The 22155-nt window shown below is 45.1% G+C and overlaps 1 protein-coding gene and 1 pseudogene across 1 annotated transcript in view; both read right to left on the bottom strand.

Annotated features, from left to right (window-relative positions):
- AGTPBP1 (ATP/GTP binding carboxypeptidase 1) overlaps positions 1–22155 on the bottom strand; it is a 234627-nt gene that overhangs the window by 198219 nt on the left and 14253 nt on the right. Inside the window, exon 2 of the mRNA XM_040355516.1 lies at positions 20458–20524. Coding sequence (XP_040211450.1) covers positions 20458–20489 — 32 coding nt within the window. The 5' untranslated portion in view covers positions 20490–20524. The remainder of the gene's footprint in view (positions 1–20457; positions 20525–22155) is intronic.
- On the bottom strand, positions 6657–6835 carry LOC120925235 (annotated as a pseudogene).

Genomic DNA, 22155 nt, shown 5'->3' with positions numbered 1-22155 from the left:
ATCACCATTATACCTTGCGTTCCAGTAACAAGCAAAAAAAAAAAGTGAAACAAAATGTATAGTAGACTAAAATCATAAGAAAAGCAGGGGCTCAATTTACAAAGCTTTAAACAGAGAAATAACTTGTATAAAAATTGTGTTACTTTAGTCCTGTGACTGTTATTTTCAAATCAAATTGGGGGAATTTACTAAAACCAGAGCAGACCGAATCTGTAACTTTAAGCATGAAGAAGATTACAAAAAAACTCAAACCTCAAAAAGAGACCTGTAGAATAAAATGGTGGAAGTTGCAATTTTGTCACATAATATTTTCGCTACCGCTTATCAAATCTATATTTTCAGAAAAAAACAAAACAAAAACAAAACAAGGTAAAACAAATTAAAATGTATCAAAACCCATTTGCAAACGCTTGAACATATGTATAGCATTTAGTACATTTAAAGAGGAGGTCCGGGAAAAATAAAAATAAAAGCCAGCAGCTACACGTACTGCAGCTGCTGGCTTTTAAAAAATGGACCCTTACCTGTCCTGCTGTCCCTCGATGTCGGCACCTGAGCTGATGTTTCCATCAGCTGTCGGGTGCTGCTGCCGCCATTGTGGGCAATGTAACCCGGCAGTGAAGCATTTCGGCTTCACGCCAGGAACCCTACTGCGCATGCGCGAGGCCCCGCTCCTCTCTCCTATTAGCCCCGCAGCCAGGGGATGAGGAGGAGGGAGCCCCGCGGTGATGTCACTGCTGCGTCACAGCCGTGGCCGGACTCCCGGAAGTGGGAAAGGATACCCGTCAAAAAAAAAAGGTATCATGTCCCCCCACCCCCGAAAAGGTGCAAATTGTGGCACCGGAGGGGGGGGGCGGAATCTGATGAGTGGAAGTTGCACTTTAGGGTGGAGCTCCGCTTTAAAGTGGTTGTAAACCCTTACAGACCACTTTAACCTACAGGTAAGCCTAGATTAAGGTGAAACAAATATCTCCTAAACCTACACGGTTTAGGAGATATTTGCAGAAAAGACTGCACCGATGTCTACGGCGAACGGTGCAGGCACACTGAGCGTGCCGTTAGTGAAGGCGATCGTGCTGTAACTGACGGCTCCCGCAGCACACTGCCACTGCTGAAATCTTCCCCCAGTCCTTCTTCTGCGTTCACACGCTCTGACTGAGTGATTGGCCGCATTGCACGTGGGAGCCCTCGATTCCAGCACAAAGCTCTGAAGTTCCAGCAAGGTATGCCGGACCTTCAGAGTGGATGCGCCGGTGATGTCACTGGCTGCATGCAGGGTAAATATCTTCTAAACGGTGCACATTTAGGAGATATTCATTGTACCTACAGGTAAGTCTTATTATAGGCTTACCTGTAGGTAAAAACAACAAAGCAGACTTTACTACCGATTTAATATTGATCTTTTTATAGGCCGGTCACATCATTATCCACTTGCTTTGTAATCAATTTGCAATATGGGGACGAAGCACATTCTCAATGTGACATGTCTTTCACATGTCACTGCGGTGTATTGTCTTTTGCCCAGGTCCACACAGAGGTTGGTTGCCGATTCGATTTTTCTAAAATAAGTTAACAACATAAGAGAAAGATCTAGCAGCAATGCTTGATTGCTTTTATTTGCAACTTATATTAAAAGTAATGTTCCTCAAAATAAATTTGGTGCTTTTGGTGGAGTTTATGTATATTAAACAGGGAGGCGGAGTTTATGTGGATTGCCTGTTTCTGTCGCACAATGTAGCCTGCGAGTAGTTAAAATGGCACATATGATATGGAAAAGGACTGTAGGGAACAGGTGAACTCCTTTACCACTTGTATTCGGGGCCAGAGTACCAGGAACAGAGCTTCAGGTTTACCAAGACTTCTGCCGATTTTTGTCAGACCACAGAAGATGATTTTGATGGATTTCATCATAGACCTTCTGCCATCTGAAGGATGTATGGCCATTTTAATTGTGGTGGACTGGTTATCTAAAATGGAACACTTCTTGTCCATGAGGAGCAGCTTTTGTCCAGGATGATTGCGTGTCACTGTTACTAGAATTCGCACATAACAACTCAAGTCATTTTGAACACATGTAGCGTTGGAGTGCCGCTCAAAGGGTGTCCCTACCAGTATTAAGAAAGTGGGAGCAGGTGTCAGGCACCAATTCAGAAGCGTGAAAATATGCGGTATAAGGTGCTGCTCAGAACTGACCCAGTGCTTCAGCCAGCGCTGCTCCAGCCACGTCCCCTAGGATTGTGAAGGAAGAGGAATCAGCTACAATACCCTGAGGAGAATTCATGGGAGCCCATGTACAATGTTCATGCCAAGAAACTTAACCAAGCTTTCTTCAGTAACGACCAAAAGAAATTGGGCCAGTTGGGCATCCAGAGGTTTCCCATAGGGAGGGGGCAATGTTAGGGAAGGCTTGTCCATAGAAAAGATGGTGGGCCAGAGCACATACAGATGCGCAGGTCACCAAGCAGCCGTGCAGGGGTGCGCATGGGTGACCATCTGTCACTAACACTTTTTTTTAATGGAGCTGCTGCACTGACTCATTGCCATCTGATCTACAGCATTGTGTGACCTGCAACCTGTTCCTGACCACTCGTTACTGACTTGGCCTGCCTCTGACTATGTTTGAACTCTACCTGCACTGACCCTGGCATGCCTCTGGTACCCACCTCTGCCTCCTGCTATACCTAATCTGCTTCTCAGTTGCTGACTCAAGCTTGTCCCCTGACTATGCTATCCCAAAGAGAACCCCCCCCCACCACGGCAGGGAAGTAAGGAAGTTCATGACCACACATCCTCCTCAATAGACTTCAGGGTAGTCCCAAAGATCCACTCCCTACAATCCTGAGTGAAAGGTCGACACACAAAAAAGTAAAAGCGACGGACAGTGAGAACAATAAAGTGCCATGGTCCAAGATAATAGCTAGGCCTTAAAGCCTGGTAAAAAAAATTGCCCCAGCTACAATACGGGGGAAACTTATTCAAATAGCGGCCAGGGCTAAGCGGGACAGGGAACGAACGATTGAGCAGCTAGAAATACAATTAGAAGGACTACTGGAAGAACAACGTAGGAACCCCCGGATTGATATTAGGCATAAAATAGACAAAGCTAGATTGGAACTCAACCTCGGTTTGACTACGCAGGCTGAAAAGCATATAAGTTGGTCGAAACATAGGTTCTATACTATGGGGGATAAGCCGACCACTATGTTAGCCAGAAAACTGGTTCCCCGACCATTTTCACCGACATTGCCGAAGTTAAGATTATCTACAGGTCTTTCGACCCAAAATCCGGAAAAAATAATTAATGAATTTTATGACTTTTATACTAGGCTGTACGACTCACCAAAAGCTCCAGATCGTTCTAGAGAAGGGACATTCTTTAACGACCTGCAGCTGCCAAAATTGACACCAACCCATGCGGACCTGATGGATGGGGCCTTTACGGAACCTGAAATCAGAGCTGCAATCAAATCTACACATCCTACTAAAGCACCGGGGCCGGACGGCTTCCCGGGTCACTACTATAGGAAATATTTAGATGTCTTAGCACCCCACCTTTGCTCTTATTTTAACGCCTTGAGAAATGGTAATAAGCTCCCCTGCCATGAGAACGCTGCATATATACATATGATTCCAAAACCTGGGAAGGACCATGGAGACTGTGCCAATTACCGCCCGATTTCCCTGATCAATACGGACTTAAAGATCCTCACCAAAATTTTGGCCCAGAGACTGAATACGATGATTCAGGACTACATTCACCCCGACCAGGCAGGTTTCATCCCTGATAGGCAGGCTTCTGACCAAACCCGACGGTTGATTAATCTTATTTCAGCGCTTCAATCTGATTGGGATAATGGGGGTATCAGGAGAGGGATGTTGCTTTCATTGGATATCCGCAAAGCATTCGATTCCATCTCCTGGGACTATTTGTTTAATGTCTTAGAACGTTTTGGTTTTGGACGGCGCTTTTTAGATCTTCTTCGTACATTATATGATTCCCCGAGTGCTTCACTCATGCTTAAGGGATATTCTTCCCAACCTCTGATGATCAGGCGAGGAACGAGACAGGGGTGTCCGCTATCGCCGCTGTTATTCGCGTTGGCGATCGAGCCGTTAGCGATTAAAATACGTGCGAGTGACGACATTCGGGGCATCAACTGTTGCGATTATGAACATAAGTGTTTGCTTTTCGCGGATGATCTACTGCTGACCTTGTCCTCACCGATTACCTCCCTCCCCAATTTATTAGCTATTCTAAAACCATTTTCTGAAATATCAGGACTAGAAATCAACCACAGTAAATCTAGGGCTCTAAATTTATCATTACCTAGTAATATCCAGGGGACACTTGAACAATGCTTTCAATTTAAATGGGAACCACACGCTCTCTCTTATTTAGGCATACATTTGACTTCCTCCATTAGCCAGCTATACAAAAGCAATTACCCAGGCCTCTTTAAACGATTGACAGATGATTTGGCAAGGTGGCAGTTGCATCCCCCATCGTGGTTTGGCAGATTACACTCTACAAAGATGAACATTCTACCTCGATTATTATACTTTTACCGCACTTTACCTATATCATTGCCCCGTAACGACCTTAAGCAGTTCCAACGTAGAATCTTACAGTTTATTTGGGGGGACAAAAGACCTAGGGTGAACAAGGGCACTCTATATACGCCTAGGCGGAAAGGTGGTCTTGGACTACCGGATTTGCTTAAATATTTTTACGCCGCACAGGTGGCACAATTATCGAGATTCCATTCCCAGAGGCAACAGGCTATCTGGATGACCATGGAATCTCACTCATGTCGCCCCAGTCCAATTTCTCACCTTATGTGGCTCCCAACTAAGGAGAGGCCGGCCATCCTATGCCCTACTTTGTCATTGTCTTTAGACATCTGGGATAGACTTTCCAGAACTTACAAATTTAGGTCACCCCATACCCCGTTGGCGCCCTTTTTGCAGAACACAACTTTCACCCCGGGTCTCACCCCCCAAGCATTTAATTGGTGGACTAATAAAGGTCTTATGCGGATAGCAGATCTGTGCGATCATAAGGGTATGTTGTCCGAGAGGGTCATGATTGACAAATACCATATGCCTCTAACAGAGGGTTATAGGTTCACTCAGCTTACCCACTACATACGGACTTTGGCCCGTAAGGGCGACTTATCTACCTCTACACCCATGGAACAATTATGTAGACAGTACGACAAGATTAAAGGCCACATATCTGTGGTATATTCTATATTGTCGTGTGTAGCGGCTAAGTTGAGCTATATGGTCCAGTGGGAAACCGATTTGCAGGAAACCATTGAACTAAAAGACTGGTGTGAAATGGCAGAGATGGCTTCCCGATCCCTCATCAATACCTCTATAATAGAAGCCAATTATAAGGTTTTGCTCCGTTGGTACATGGTGCCAGCTAGACTGGCAACTTTTGTGCCAGGAGCTACTCCGTATTGCTTTAGGGGATGTGGTCAACTTGGTACTATTTATCACATTTGGTGGACATGCCCCAAGGTGAGGAGGTTCTGGATCAGGGTGTATAACTTTATTTACTCCCTCACCCGGATAAACCTGCCCAAGTCGGCGAAGCAGGCGCTGTTGGGAAGTGGGGGGGTTGAGGCACCTAAGTCTGGCAGGCGACTACTGACATTTATATTTATTTCGGCCAGGATCACCATTGCCAGAAATTGGAGGTCAGCCGCTCTCCCATTTGAACAGCTTAAGGGCAAATTATCCTGGCTGATGTTAAATGAGAGGTTGTCGGCCCTAACACAAGATAAAATGAAATTTTTTCATCAGGTGTGGGATCCTTGGATTGGTTATCTCACCAATGATACCAGTGTGCGTGGGACTTAGTTAGTTATAATTTTTAGTTCTATAGCTTGGAGATGCCGATCCGTGGTTCCCCTCCCTTTTCACTTCTTACTTTTCTCTTCTTTTTCTCTTTCCTCTCTAATTCTTTCCTTTATATCTTACTTTCTTTCTTGGACTTCTCTGTCCTTATTGCTTTTGTATGTTGTTATTAACATGACTGGATTCAGCCCATGCAGGGTTTGCTGGGCGTTGACGTCCTCTTTCCTGCCTTATACGCGTTGTGTGATCATTGTCGGTCAACGATCGACCCGTAGTTGAGGGAAAGAATTGTTTGCTGTTAGTCTATGTGATCTCTATTAGATTATGTATTCTATTTTTGTTTTTCTTTTTACCAATGTTTTCATGATATTCCAACTAGAAGTTTTAGACGTCAGGGCCCTTGATATTGAAATTTCATTTGCTATTATGACTGTACAATGACTAGATACGCTTCTTGTCTGTTAATATCATTTCATCTTTTCTAATAAAAACATTGGAACACAAAAAAAATTGCCCCAGTCTCAGCCAAAAGCTCATGAGGTATAGTCCAGAGAGGTATAGTCCAGAGACAAAAATCTTAAATGCCTTGGCCTAGTCCAGTTTCACACAGCGGTGTCCCAATCTCATAGTGCTACTCTGGCACCCCTGGAATGCCACATCCAGGGGGAGCTTACTACTGCAAGCTTTTAGCCTTCCAGTACTCAGCCAGACAAGGTAGCACAGTTCAAATCAGAAGGCATTGAGTCATTCGGAATCCTCCAATCTAGTGAAACACTTGCGACCTCCATCTTAACTAGTGGACGCTTAATTTGCTTTCTTTCCCATAGGGAAGACTCTCAGGATCCCTATCATACCAGCAGGAATACTATACACCTCAACCAGAAAATCAGAATGACGACATAACACCTCTACTGAACACTGATAAGAACAGATACTACACCTAATCTTAGCTAAATGGCCAAGAAGCTGGGGAGAAAAGATTGAGATGCTGCTGGAAGCACTCATGCCAGGAAAGGAGGTATGCTCTGACTTGTTGCAGCTTCCAATGCACACTGTGGTATGCTTACAGTGTGCAGTGAAATCAGAGTAAACACGTTCAGTACAGAAGAGAAGCCTCTACAATTGTGCAAGAATTAAGGTATGGCTAGGGTTGAAACCTCATCCCTTTAAAAAGGAACACATCTGAATTACACAGGTTCTGTGGCTGATTAAGGAGGTAATTAAACTCACTTGGTGCCTTATCTGCATTAAATTAGCCTCAGAATCTGTGTAATTCAGATGTGTTCCTTTTTAAAGGGATGAGGTGGCAACCCTAGGTATGGCTTAAATGTAAAGCTTTAAAATCGACGCAGGAAAAGGTGGAAAGTCATGCTTCTGATAACAAAGAGTAACTCAAAGGAGTTGTAAAGGAAAAATGCCTAAAATTAATGTCTGCAAGGTAGACAGACAAAATAGTGTAATGATTCTGTTAAAAAACGAGTAAATACCTATTAAATTCCTTCATCTATATCACCTCCGGCGTTCTAGTTTCTGTTCTCTCATTCACTTCCTGGTTTGCATCGCTCGTTCATGTAAGAACTACATTTCCCAGTAATTCACACCTCCTTGAAGTCTCTAACACGTAGAGAGCGTCCTGCCGCACAGATGTAGTTCCCAGGAGGGGGCGAGCACGTCACCACCACAGTAAAGCCTCCCTTCACGGTGGTCAGCAACAATCAGACAAGCAGAAAGTGAACAGAACAGAGAAGAAATAGAGGAACTTCTGAGCAAAAACGAACTATGAGGAAGTGAAAAGAGGAATGTCTGCAGGTAAAGGATTCTTATTAAGGGGTTGTAAAGGTACAGTTTCTTTCCTAAATTGCTTCCTTTACCTTAGTGCAGTCCTCTTTCACTTACCTCATCCTTCCATTTTGCTTTTAAATGTCCTTATTTCTTCTGAGAAATCCTCACTTCCTGTTCTTCTGTCTGTAACTACACACAGTAATGCAAGGCTTTCTCCCTGGTGTGGAGTGTCGTGCTCGCCCTCTCCCTTGGACTACAGTAGAGTCAGGACGCTTACTAACACACAGCTCCTTTCTCTATCTGCAACGTAGAGAGCGTCCTGACTCTCCCGTAGTCCAAGGGAGGGGGCGAGCACGACACTCCACACCAGGGAGAAAGCCTTGCATTACTGTGTGGAGAGTTACAGACAGAAGAACAGGAAGCGAGGGTTTCTCAGAAGAAATAAGGACATTTAAAAGCAAAATGGAAGGATGAGGTAAGTGAAGGAGGACTGCACTAAGGTAAAGGAAGCCATTTAGGGAAAAAAATTGTACCTTTACAGTCCCTTTAAAGGCAATAGCAGCACCAATTTAGCATACATTCTAAACTGAATGTTTGCCATAAAATGTATGACCTAAACAACCTTGTTCAGAAGCCAAACTTATCATATGTAAAATACAGATAAGTAGTAGTATTACGGCGCATGTAAGAACTGATAAATTGCTTTGGACTTGGGTTACTTTTTTAGTTCTCATACAATTTATATTTCAGTTAGACCATAAATATTACCCTGCACATTGCCCTTTATTAAAATACAGTAATAGATGGAAAATAAAACACACATTTTTCAAGTATTGTAGACGGTACTATAAACCACTGCAGGCAAATTTTGCATTAACCAATATTTCAGTTTATGGTAAATGCAGGAAAGATAGGCCGCCTAATGGCTTCTATATATTTCAGGCATTCTGTAAATTTCAGAAGATCTGTAAACCTGAATTCACAGACGAGGAGGAACTTTTCAGCATCCATGGCAAGAAGATCTCAGTATAGACCAAGCCATCTCCACCTATAACTCAGATTACACATTTTGCCTTTATATGTTTATCCGAGGCGGAACAATCGGTTATTAGAGTTATATCTAGATCGTATAGAATCTACAGGGAGTGCAGAATTATTAGGCAAATGAGTATTTTGACCACATCATCCTCTTTATGCATGTTGTCTTACTCCAAGCTGTATAGGCTCGAAAGCCTACTACCAATTAAGCATATTAGGTGATGTGCATCTCTGTAATGAGAAGGTGTGTGGTCTAATGACATCAACACCCTATATCAGGTGTGCATAATTATTAGGCAACTTCCTTTCCTTTGGCAAAATGGGTCAAAAGAAGGACTTGACAGGCTCAGAAAAGTCAAAAATAGTGAGATATCTTGCAGAGGGATGCAGCACTCTTAAAATTGCAAAGCTTCTGAAGCGTGATCATCGAACAATCAAGCGTTTCATTCAAAATAGTCAACAGGGTCGCAAGAAGCGTGTGGAAAAACCAAGGCGCAAAATAACTGCCCATGAACTGAGAAAAGTCAAGCGTGCAGCTGCCAAGATGCCACTTGCCACCAGTTTGGCCATATTTCAGAGCTGCAACATCACTGGAGTGCCCAAAAGCACAAGGTGTGCAATACTCAGAGACATGGGCAAGGTAAGAAAGGCTGAAAGACGACCACCACTGAACAAGACACACAAGCTGAAACGTCAAGACTGGGCCAAGAAATATCTCAAGACTGATTTTTCTAAGGTTTTATGGACTGATGAAATGAGAGTGAGTCTTGATGGGCCAGATGGATGGGCCCGTGGCTGGATTGGTAAAGGGCAGAGAGCTCCAGTCCGACTCAGACGCCAGCAAGGTGGAGGTGGAGTACTGGTTTGGGCTGGTATCATCAAAGATGAGCTTGTGGGGCCTTTTCGGGTTGAGGATGGAGTCAAGCTCAACTCCCAGTCCTACTGCCAGTTTCTGGAAGACACCTTCTTCAAGCAGTGGTACAGGAAGAAGTCTGCATCCTTCAAGAAAAACATGATTTTCATGCAGGACAATGCTCCATCACACGCGTCCAAGTACTCCACAGCGTGGCTGGCAAGAAAGGGTATAAAAGAAGAAAAACTAATGACATGGCCTCCTTGTTCACCTGATCTGAACCCCATTGAGAACCTGTGGTCCATCATCAAATGTGAGATTTACAAGGAGGGAAAACAGTACACCTCTCTGAACAGTGTCTGGGAGGCTGTGGTTGCTGCTGCACGCAATGTTGATGGTGAACAGATCAAAACACTGACAGAATCCATGGATGTCAGGCTTTTGAGTGTCCTTGCAAAGAAAGGTGGCTATATTGGTCACTGATTTGTTTTTATTTTGTTTTTGAATGTCAGAAATGTATATTTGTGAATGTTGAGATGTTATATTGGTTTCACTGGTAAAAGGAAATAATTGAAATGGGTATATATATATATTTTTGTTAAGTTGCCTAATAATTATGCACAGTAATAGTCACCTGCACACACAGATATCCCCCTAAAATAGCTAAAACTAAAAACAAACTAAAAACTACTTCCAAAAATATTCAGCTTTGATATTAATGAGTTTTTTGGGTTCATTGAGAACATGGTTGTTGTTCAATAATAAAATGAATCCTCAAAAATACAACTTGCCTAATAATTCTGCACTCCCTGTATAGTAGTCAAAATTAGGTGAACCACAATTTAGATTATATCATTCATAACAATGAAAACTTGTGACCAATTGGTTGATATAGCATACTATACTCTACACAATGGGGGTTATTTACTAAAGGCAAATCCATTTTGCACTACAAGTGCAAAGTGCACTTGAAAGTGCAGTCGCTGTAGATCCGAGGGGTAGATCTGAAATGAGGAGAAGCTCTGCTGATTTTCTTATCCAATCATGTGCAAGCTAAAATGCTGTTTTTTTATTTTCTTTGTATGTCCCCCTCGGATCTACAGCGACTGCACTTCCAAGTGGACTTTCAGTGCAATATTAAGTGCACTTGTAGTGCAAAGTATATTTTCCTTTCCGTAAATTACCCCCAATGTTCTTTGCGTTCCAATAATCCCTGATAGTAGTGGCAAATCTGCTGGCAACATAATTTATTTGTATGTGAAAAATATTAACTGTTATATAAAACAAATAAAAAAAAGTACACAAGCATTGTGTGGCACCTTTATAAAACTAAAAGTAACAAACACTAGTACTCACAAACATTCTTTGCAAACTTGCTGAACCAGTGGCCAGATTCGGGCAGTGATGCCACTGCTATCCCCTGTGACGTCAATGGTTCCTAGGGACGTTGCTGCATCCTTAGGAAACATTGACAGTGGGAACAGTCACATATAGAAGCAATAAAAATACCCTATGTGTGATTTTTGCCTCTTACTGAACAGAGTGGCGAGCAGGCTAAAGTCTGGGTGTTTAGCCAAAGTTCAGTCAGAACCTACTGTAGGTTCGGACTGAACTTTCAGCTAATCCTTACTTGGAACGGATCTACTCAAACATTGCTATAAGGATTTTTCTCTTCCAGGATGTTATTACCATTATACAGGATTTATATAGCATCAACTGTTTGCAGTTGCAATACAGTTCAAAACAAGACAGTTAAGAGGGTCCTGCTTGCCAAAGCTTACATTCTAAAGATGTTTTACAGGTGTATATAACAAAACAAGTTTGCAAAGAAGACTTGTGAGTAGCAGTTTTGACTGGTTTTAATAAAAGTTTTATGAAAGTGTCACGTGATCCTAATGCACTGTTTGTTCTACTGTGTTTATAAAGATTCCTGTTATGGAGAAAGCAGAAAAGCCATGGATACCGTGTAATACAACAAATGAGGGCATTTATCTGGAATGACAAATTCCACAGTTTCCCTGCAAGATTGTATCCTTTTTTCTACTTGAGCACTGACTGTATCCAATTGCAGAGTTAACCATGCATTTGAGTATATACTTATTTTCATACATTATATAGCACTAAGATGTCTACCCTAATGGAGCTTACAATCGAATCCTCCTAACACAGTTTTTTTTTTTTTTATAAAGCCCATGATGTGTGAACACACTCCAAAAAACTTCACCCGATGCAAAAAAAAAAAAAATTACACACATAAATGTGAGACACAAAAAACGTGCACAGGGTGTACACATAGTCCTCCAAAGGAGAAGGACCTTGACCCTCATCCCCCATGGTATTAGGCTCCAGACGGGGACTGAGGTACTTCACTTCTCCATCTGGGCGAAAACTAAACGGACCCCATTCTTTGAAACGTCTGCCGAGACAGACCCACCCAAGTACTTGGTGGGGCTCCCCTGAAGGGAGACCCCATGAGAGAGGGCGATCTAAGCCAGAAGGCCTTGTCCACCCCCTCCCAAGATGTTCAGGGCAGGCCTGAGGACCTACACCCTACCAGCCAAACGTGAAAAAGTGTACATCAACAAAAAAGGAGACAGTGACACGACAAACACACAAAAATTAATAAGTAAAGTGGGGAAGGAAGTGGAGAGAGGAAGTGAAAAGTGCCATTGTGTAAAACTATGGTCGGCCCTTCGGCCAGGAATAAAATATATTCCTCTTGTCCTAGACAAAAGGCTTGGCCCTAGAGGCAGGTGCTGAAAAAAGTGTGATAGTGCAGTGACCTTGGTGCCATGACTCAAAGTGACCTGCATCACAGTGAGACTATGGTACCCCTGGACTGCCACTCTAGGGTCACATACACTACAGGCTTCTTTCCAACCTGGCCCCCCAGCAAGACCAGTGCAGCCTCATCCCCACCAGGAAGGTGACAACACATACAGAGCCTTACCTACAACTGGGGACAAGTCAAAAGCCTGATTCAACTAAGGAGGAAAAGACTCCGATGTCGCCCACCACCATTCCCGCCTAATTACATTCAGGAAGTACCAATGCCCCCCCCCCCTCCAGGACAAAGGGGGGATCAGTGCTCTTTTCCAAAAGACTGACGAGGACAGGAACCACACTTGATCTTAGCCAGCTGGGACCATAGCCACCAAGAAAACAATTGGTAACACACTACGCCTTGAAGGACTGAAATCCTGCAGTGCCCGCAAGGTCCTTCTGCTCAAGAAAGCACATCTACAGGCCCATCTGAAGTTTGCTAATAAACATCTGAATGATTCAGTGGAGAACTGGGTGAAAAAGTGTTGTCGTCAGATGAGACAAAAACCAAGCTCTATGGCATCAACTCAACCTGCCGTGTTTGGATAAGGAGGAATGCTGCCTATGACCCCAAGAACATCATCCCCACTGTCAAAAATAAAGGTGGAAACATTATACTTTGGGGATGTTTTTCTGCTAAGGGGACAGGACAACTTCACTGCATTAAAAGGACGATGAAAAGGCCATGTACCTTCAAATCTTGGGTGAGAACCTCCTTCCCTCAGCCAGGGCATTGAAATTGGGTCGTTGATGGGTCTTCCAGCGTTACAATGACCCAAAACACATGGCCAAGGCAACAAAGGAGTGTTTCAAGAAGAAGCACATTAAGGTCCTGGAGTGGCCTAGCCAGTCTCCAGACCTTAATCCCATAGAAAATATATAACGGTAACTTAAGGTTTGAGTTACCAAACGTCAGCCTCGAAAACATAATGACTTGGAGAGGATTGGGACAAAATCCCTCCTGCGATGTGTGCAAACTAGGTGGCCAACTACAAGAAACGTCTGACCTCTGTGATTGAGAACAAGGGTTTTGCCACAAGGTACCAAGTCATGTTTTGTGAAAGGGTCAAATACTTATTTCACTCATTAAAATGCAAATCAATTTATAACAACTTTTTTGAAATGCGTTTTTCTGGATTTTGTTGTTAAGCAGTCTCTCACTGTTAAAAATAAACCTACTATTAAAATTTTAGACTGATTATTTCTTTCTCAGCAGGCAAATGTACAAAAGCAGGAGGGGATTTTCTCGTCATAGGTAGGAACAAAACCTAGGACTCGAGTGGAAGTGTGAATTATGTAAAATAGGGCATGCCTATAGAATGCAGAAAAATAGGATTTTTTGTACTCACCGTAAAATCCTTTTCTCTGAAGTCCATGGACGGACACAGCTCCTTAAATCTTGACAAGTGGGTTATGTTCCCTGTTTACAGGAGAGGACTAGGCAGAAACATGTTAAATAGTTAAATACATGTTACATTAACAGAGTTGAACAGCCCCGCCCAGGGGGCGGTCCCTCCAGACATAACCCTCCTCACTGCAGCTTGCAGCCTCAGTTCGTAACAAGCAGTACAAACCTAAAAAGGAGGGGTGGGAGCTGTGTCCGTCCATGGACTTCAGAGAAAAGGATTTTACGGTGAGTACAAAAAATCCTATTTTCTCTTATCGTCCATGGACGGACACAGCTCCTTAAATCTTGACAAGTGGGACGTCCCCAAGCAGTGTCAAAAAACGAGGGGTGGGAAATATATCAGTAAAAACAATTTTAACTTCACCCCAAAACAAGCAGAGCTCCTCAACGGAGGAGGTGCAACTTTAAACCGCCGCCGGCAAAAACTAGCGGCTGAAAAAAACATCATAAGATGCACTCACAGCAACCATGTAAATTCTGGAAAAAGCGTGAACGGACGAGCAAATCGCCGCCTCGCACACCTGTGAGACCGACGCATGATGTCGAAAAAAAACCCCCCAGGAAGCACCAATTGCCCTGGTCGAAAGTGCCGTGACCGGAAAGGGGGGCCCTCCCCTTAGAAGCATAGGCCTGTATGACGGCCTGCCTGATCCACCGAGAAATGGTGGTCAACGAGACCGCCAGGCCCTTTTGTGGACCAGACACCGACACAAAAGAGAGTCAGAAGCTCCGAAATGGAGCCGTAGTAGGCTGGTATACCCGCAAAGCGCGTACCACGCCTAAAGTAGGAAAGGCCGAAACCTCCTTCGGAAGAAGGGAAGGTCGCGGGCGCACCATCACCTAACCCTTATGGGGGATCAAGCATGGCGGCTTGCAAGACAAGACCGCCAACTCAGAAACCCCTCTAACAGAGGTAAAGGCCACTAAAGGGGCCACCTTCTGAGATAGTGTCAAGAGAAAATCTCTCTGATGTTTCCAAAAGGAAGGTTCCTGAAGAACCGAGAGCACCAGAGTCAAAACTCATGGGGGAAGAGATGGGCCAAGAGGGGAAAGTATATGACAAACCCCTTGCACACAAAAAAAGGGGACCCACCAGGGAACGGGCCGCAAAAAGGCCACTAAACGAACACAGCCAAGGCTGAAATCTGCCCCCAAACGGTGCTTTAAGCAATTTTTAGATCCAATCCAAGCTTTAAAAACAGCAGGACCCTTGACACCGAGAGTACGCCCGTGGACGTCACTCCATCCCTTCGCACCAAGAGAGGTGCGACGGTAGATCCTCCGGAAGAAGACTACGGTGCCCTGTTGAGATGACCGAGTCAGACAGACCCTGGTCACCTAAAGTCTGGCTTCCAATAACCATGTTGAGCAAGTCAGTGACTGTACAACAGGAGGAAGTATGGGACCTTGAGACAGGAACCTCCTGTCCTGGCAATCGCCAGGGTGCCTCCGCTACCAGGCGCCTGATATCAGCGTACCAAGGACACCGAGGTCAATCTGGAGCGATTAGAATCATCGGGATCTCCTCAGCATCCACTCTGTGGAGCGGCCGAGGAAGCAACTACCATGGAGGAATGGCAAAAAATCACTGATACAGACAACACAGGGCCACCAGCGCGACTGACGCGTCTGTACAAGATCACTAGACCTGGCCACTAACTTTGACACCCTTGCGGCGAAGACAAGCTGCCAGGAGATCCATGCCATGTGAGGCTCACCTCCTGCAAGGGAGCTGAAACAACCCAAGCACAAAGACCAATCACCCTGGTCCAGCATCTGGCGACTCCAGTAGTCCGCCTGCCGGCATACCTGATGGTAGACTGAAGCCAAGGCCGTGGCGTTGTCTGGCTGAAACCAGATCGGTCGACCACAAGGAGAAGCATAGCCTGATCGCCTAAAATAGTAGGACAATGAACAGTAGACAGCACCTGGTATTCCCAGGCGGTCTCTCACCAGGCACTAGCCAGGCCTGACCCTGGGTAGCTACCGAGACCAGACACATTCAAGGAGGTGTGGTCATAGGTCCACGCAAGTCCAGCGACTCAGGGCCGACTGGACCCCCCAGTTTTGTGAACCTCCAGGTTCACAACCCGTGAGCTGGCATCCGTCGTAAACACCGACCACTGGAAGGAAGGAACAACTTCCCGGACCGAAGAGTCGGGAATCTCTGTCACCAACTCAGAGAGACTCTGACTAGGTGGCGCACAGGAATCTAATGATTTCAGAGACAAGAGATTTTTTACCACCTGGACAGTAGTTCCCCTGGAAAACCAGGGTGTGGAACTGGGCATACAGTACCACCTTGAAGGAGGCTACCCACAGACCCCGAACCAGCAGGCGCCCGGAGAGAAGACCGATTGCGTGATGCCAATACCTTCACCGCAGACTGAAGAGTCTGCAATTTCTCCAGGGGGAAGAAGGACCTTTGCCACTGAGGAGTCTGGATCAACACTAGATACTCCAACGCTAAGTCGGAACCTAGCATGCCCATGATTTGAACCCTGGGTCGCACACATGGAGGGCAGGCTTGCTGCCACCGAGCTACACTTTCTGGCCTAAACGTTTAACATCCACCCGAATCTTCGGAGGGTCTGAATGGGAATAACCCATCCACTAGGTCGGAGACAGAAGCTGCTCTCAGAAGAAAGTCGTCCAAGTAGCCAATGAGGCAAAGCCTCGCTGTCCCAACAAAATTCAAATAAGTGCGAGCTCCTAGCTGAAAACCCATGGTGCCGACGCCAGATCAAAAGGGAGGGCCACAGGCTGACAGAGACCCTTCTCTCATCACGAAGCACAGAAAAAAACACTGTGACATGTGCAAAACGGGACATGAATGTATGCATCCCTGATGTCCGAGGACGTCAGGACATCCCCCGGATGAAGCGCAGCTACCACCGAACAAATGGATTCCATGCAGAACTACCCGACGTTCAAAGGTATTTAGGGCCTGAGGCCCATAGAAAACCCCAAAACTCTCGTCCTGCAGGAAAGGTAAAATTACCTCGCAGCTTAGCAAATCCCACACTGCCCAAGGCAGACCGACGGGCCGAGAGAGGAAGACACAAGGACAGAACTTTGTTCTGTGGATAGGAGGAAACCCTATCTAGTACTCCGAAGAGACCACCTCGCAGACCCACTAGTCGGAGAGCAGGGAGGTTTCACTGAATTGTGAACCTGCAAGCCGCCCCTCCCACCTAGAGCCTAGGTTCAGGGAGGGAAGGCTATATACATTGGCAGGATTTGGGTGAGGCGTGATCGGCTTATGCACCCAGGGACAGAATAGTCCCCCAGCTGGGCCTTTGACGGCCTGGGAGGTTTGCCCCTAAATAATACACACACATGGTGTGTATGTATATTATGTAGGTGTATGCACACATGTCTTTGGAGGAAACCGGAGTACCCGGAGGAAACCCACGCAGACACAGGGAGCGACAATGCAAGCTCCAGGAAGATTGGCGTCAGTGTGCGGATTCTAACCAATGACTCTTTTGCTGCCAAGTAATGGAGTTAAGCACTACACCACCGTGTGCATAAAACCATTCTGAAACAGACGCCCTGGATAACAAGGGCGCAGCATTCAATGAAGCATCACAGACCTATATGAGGCCCTGGACCAGCTGGTCCGCTAGGCTAATAACCTCAGGAGAGAGTCGGTGCTCCTCCACTGTCTGGTGCAAAATGCTCACTCTGCGTTGAAAGAAGATTCTTCAAGAAAAAGTGAAAATAAAATAAAAGAAGATAGAATAAAATAAAATTTCTCCTCAGGGCGCTGGGCCCAAAGGGAGCCATACGTCCTTCTCCTTTGCTAGGCAGAACGAAACTGAGGCTGCAAGCTGCAGTGAGGAGGGTTATGTCTGGAGGGACCGCCCCCTGGGCGGGGCTGTTCAACTCTGTTAATGTAACATGTATTTAACTATTTAACATGTTTCTGCCTAGTCCTCTCCTGTAAACAGGGAACATAACCCACTTGTCAAGATTTAAGGAGCTGTGTCCGTCCATGGACGATAAGAGAAATACTATTTGCAAACATAGTTTTGTTTATTCTTGCATAAGGACACAAACAGTGAATATATTTAATTCGCCGAACATGAGGCAGTTATGATGTATATTTTAAGACAGCGGTACCAATAGAAGCTAGCGATAAGCTTGGGTTTGGTCCAAACACAGAAGTTTGCTGTCATTGCTGGATCAATGCACTTGCGAGCAAGAGATTCCCTGTCCCAAAGTGGCAAAGATAATTGTGGTATAAATGCCCTAATATGGGCACATGGCCATATCAGGGTCAATGTCATTGATCTAATATGGTCATGGGGCCATATTAGGTCAGTGATGTCCCAAGCATCACAACACCTTTGTAAATGTTCAGCGCTGTCACTCATTGGCCCAGTAATGACAACTAAATTCAGGACTGAACCCAAACTTGTTCCTATAAACTGTATATTAGTAGCGTGTAGTACATTATTTTAGTATCCAGTGGTACAGATTACATCTAGCAGAAACCACCTCACTGGAATAGCCTTCCTCTCCTCCAGATTGTAGTAGTGTCCTGTCCTGCAATCATCTCTGTTATAGATCAGCGAATGCATGAGAAGAGGTGGTGAGTACCATCAAAGTGGATGTAAACCCACTCTCATCCTTTCTAAACTACTGCTACTGCTGATCTATAAGGATATAGATGCGTCCTGCATGTATCCTTACCTGTCAAATGTCTCCCCTCTGTATGTTATGAGACCTGAAAAACTGCAGATTCTGTGGGTGGGTCTGTTGTCTGGAGCTCGGTGGGTGGAGTCGTGATGTCAGTAGACTCCCCGCCCACCTCTACACTCCCCTTAACATGCATTTTCTCCTGTGCATGCCTTACACTAAATTCTCCTATGATCACCAACATCCAGTCAAAATCCAGAAAAGTAACCACATCACTTCAGAAAAGGAGTGGGGGTGGGAATTAAAAAATAATGCTCGTCTAGTGCATGAGATCTGTAAATAACCTGTCATTCACAGCAAGGGGGAAGAACGGACAAAAGTTTTCTCCTGTTTGTCCGTTTATCTCACTGAAAAAAGAAAAGAGGATTGCTCAGAGCTGGATTAACTCTTTGTGGCAAGACTGGGCACAGATGATAGGAAATCTTATACTCTACATCAGCCCTCAAAATTTCCACTTGCCTGCTAGCATTTGGCGAGTGGATTTAAGCTGGGGGCGAGTGATAACAGTTCTGCATGACCAACAGTCCAATCTGTGCCTACACTTAGAGCCACGCTGCGATTGGCGGCCGAAGAGGAAAGGTGCGTGCCCAGGAAAAGAAGTTGGGTGAGCCGCAGACATGCAGAGCAGTACACAGGTGCTTTCCTTACAATTCTCATTAAGCCATGGGACCTGATAGTATGACCTCTCTGAGCCTGGCTTCCCAACCTGACCAATGTAGCTGGAGAGCAGAGAGCAGGAAGGAACAAGTGAGCTGGAGGACTGCGATTATCACCACTCTGGGTGTCCCAGGTAGGCAGTGCAGCACAGCGCTCACCAAGAGTTGCCCTGACAAGAGAGCGGCAGTATGCTGTACGGTGTCAGTGTGCGCTGTGTTGTGGTGTCATTGGCTATGCAGGTGTGTGAATCTTGGTGCTGGATTGTACTCCCTCCCGCTGTGCTGCAGCTCCTCTCCTCACTGCCCGACTGAATGAAAGGGGGAACAGGGGCTCCTGATTATGAGAGTGGGTAGAATAGGAGAGAGAGAGAGAGGAGAATAGATGGGGGTTGCAGAGGAGACAGCAAGAGAATGGGGGAAAATACCTGGTTCTAGAGAGAGAAGGCAGAGGAGGAGGAGGGAGTCTTGTACATAAGAAGAGGGAGAGCAATATTTGCAGAGGTAAAAAAGTCCATATCCCTCTGGTTTGCCCCAGTGCCATATCCCTCTGGTTTGCCCCAGTGCCATATCCCTCTGGTTTGCCCCAGTGCCATATCCCTCTGGTTTGCCCCAGTGCCATATCCCTCTGGTCTTGCCCCAGTGCCATATCCCTCTGGTCTTGCCCCAGTGCCATATCCCTCTGGTCTTGCCCCAGTGCCATATCCCTCTGGTCTTGCCCCAGTGCCATATCCCTCTGGTCTTGCCCCAGTGCCATATCCCTCTGGTCTTGCCCCAGTGCCATATCCCTCTGGTCTTCCCCCAATGCCATGTCCCTCTGGTCTTCCCCCAGTGCCCTGTCCCTCTGGTCTGCCCCAGTGCCCTGTCCCTCTGGTCTGCCTCAGTGCCCTGTCCCATTTTGTTAAAGTTGTTGTTGGTAATATTTAATTGTGTAACTTGATACGGCATAAAACATTTAACAGTGTTCTTCCAAGAGATAATCTACAAGGGCGTGTTTAGGGGCAGAATTAGGGGTGGGGCAGTGTATGGGTTAGGTGAGGCAACAGGTGGCGAGTAACACTTGAGGCCTGGCTAGAAGCTCAGGGCTTGAAATTTTGAGCCCTGCTCTACATTGTGACAGCAAAAAAAAATAAAAAAATTTGGGTTTACATCCACTTTAACAGAAACAACAGGATAGCTGAACACTTTTCCTTGTGCCATACACTGGAAGTGCAGCTTGAAATATGAGTGGTCAGATCATCACTTCCCAGAAGCTGCCTCTCTTACCACCACCTGATCGCATATACTGTAATTGTTCATATAACAATATGTCTGATAATACATGGACTCACCATTTTTCTGTGGGCACTTTTATTTTATTCATCTTGACTTTGTGTCTTTATTCCACCATGGCATTCCCTGAAAACGATAAAACACGTTAGAACTTTAATCTCAAGTTATTTAGCTATATTTGCAGTTATTTCAGGGCTGATATAATTTAAAGAGGCACCCCACGTCTGCAATGTTCTTGCCCTGGAGGTCCTCTTCCATGCCAACATCTTTACATATCCCACACATGTACTGATGTGTTGCACGTCTATGCAACCCAGCAGAGACTTGCGGCACATCTGAGCACACATGAGGAATTCCCATGCATGTAAACATGTGCTGCTGGATTCTGGTATTTGGGACCTTGTAGACCCGGCCCTGCATCATGGGTATTCCCTGCACATGCACAGATGTTGTGTAGGCCATGACCAGTACTAAAAAAAGGAATACACTTTTTTTTTAAAGGGGGAAACATTTTTCAAATATGCAAGAAGGAAGGGGGGGGAGGAGCCAGGACAGAAAAGTTATTGTCATGGGTGAGGGTGCACTTTAATATTGCACAAATCTAAATGTATCAAAGGAAAAGCATTCTTGAATTATGATCATCTAGAAAACACACTTGTCCTCTGTTTTACAGAGGGGTCAAACAAGTATAATTTTCCATTTGTTCAACTACTTTACAACAAACATTTACCCCACCAGGCATATACCTACCCTTCTTTAAATCCCCTGTTGCTCCATAAAGGCATCAGAAGCCAATGAAAATACCAGGTACCTCAAAAGTATGGACCAAGATGTCATTCACTGAATCAGAGGCATACATAAAGAAAAAAGAAAAAAGGAAGGTCTTCAAAAGCAGCTACTGTACAGTGAGGAAAACAAGTATTTGACCCCCTGACGATTTTGTCAGTCTTTAATTATTCCCTCTACAGCAGAGCTTATACTGAGAGATAGAAGAAACACAAGGTAACAATCAAGGTAACAATCAATTGTACTGCAGTGCTCACATGCTAGCAAGAAACATGTTAAAGCAGAGTTCCACCCAAAAATTGAACTTCCGCTTTTCGGAATTTTCCCACCCTCCGGTGTCACATTAGGCACATTCAGGAAGAAGGGGGGGGGGCAGATACCTGACTAATCCAGGTATTTGCTGCCACTTCCAGGGATGGTATCCGCGGCGATCTACACCATGTCCGGCGCCTCTTCCGCCCCCCGCGCTGTCTTCTGGGAAACACACAGATCCCAGAAGACAGCAGAGACCAGTGAGTCAAACGCATGTGCAGTAGGGAACCAGAAAGTGAAGCCTCCCTACCAGACAAGGCAGAACTTTGTAAATCTCAGGGCTGGGTTGACAGAAATACAAATCAGTTGGCAGGTAACACTACTCTAAATACACAGGGTGTCTCTGAGCTTTGTATTTAGCAGTTTTGCCTGTCTCTATAATGAACTTGTAGCTTTGCCCTGAACAGGCCTAACAAAAGGATCACTCTAATAATATCACTAAAATATTGCAATTCTACAAACTGAAAAATTGCCCATGTGTTATCAAAAAAGTCATAGAACATTTGACTGTGTCTGTTGCATTGCAACTTTATACTAAGCCTCTTCATACTGTAATCATGCATGGGATCTAACTCTTCCTTTCATGTCTTCCATAGGGTTTGTCATTTGCTCACGTATTTCTGTCCATGGGAATATAATGAAGACCCCTTCAACCTCCT

This window comes from Rana temporaria, chromosome 1 (genome assembly GCF_905171775.1).
Source record: "Rana temporaria chromosome 1, aRanTem1.1, whole genome shotgun sequence".
NCBI classification, from domain to species: Eukaryota; Metazoa; Chordata; class Amphibia; order Anura; family Ranidae; genus Rana; species Rana temporaria.
This window is presented reverse-complemented; position numbering and strand designations above follow the sequence as displayed.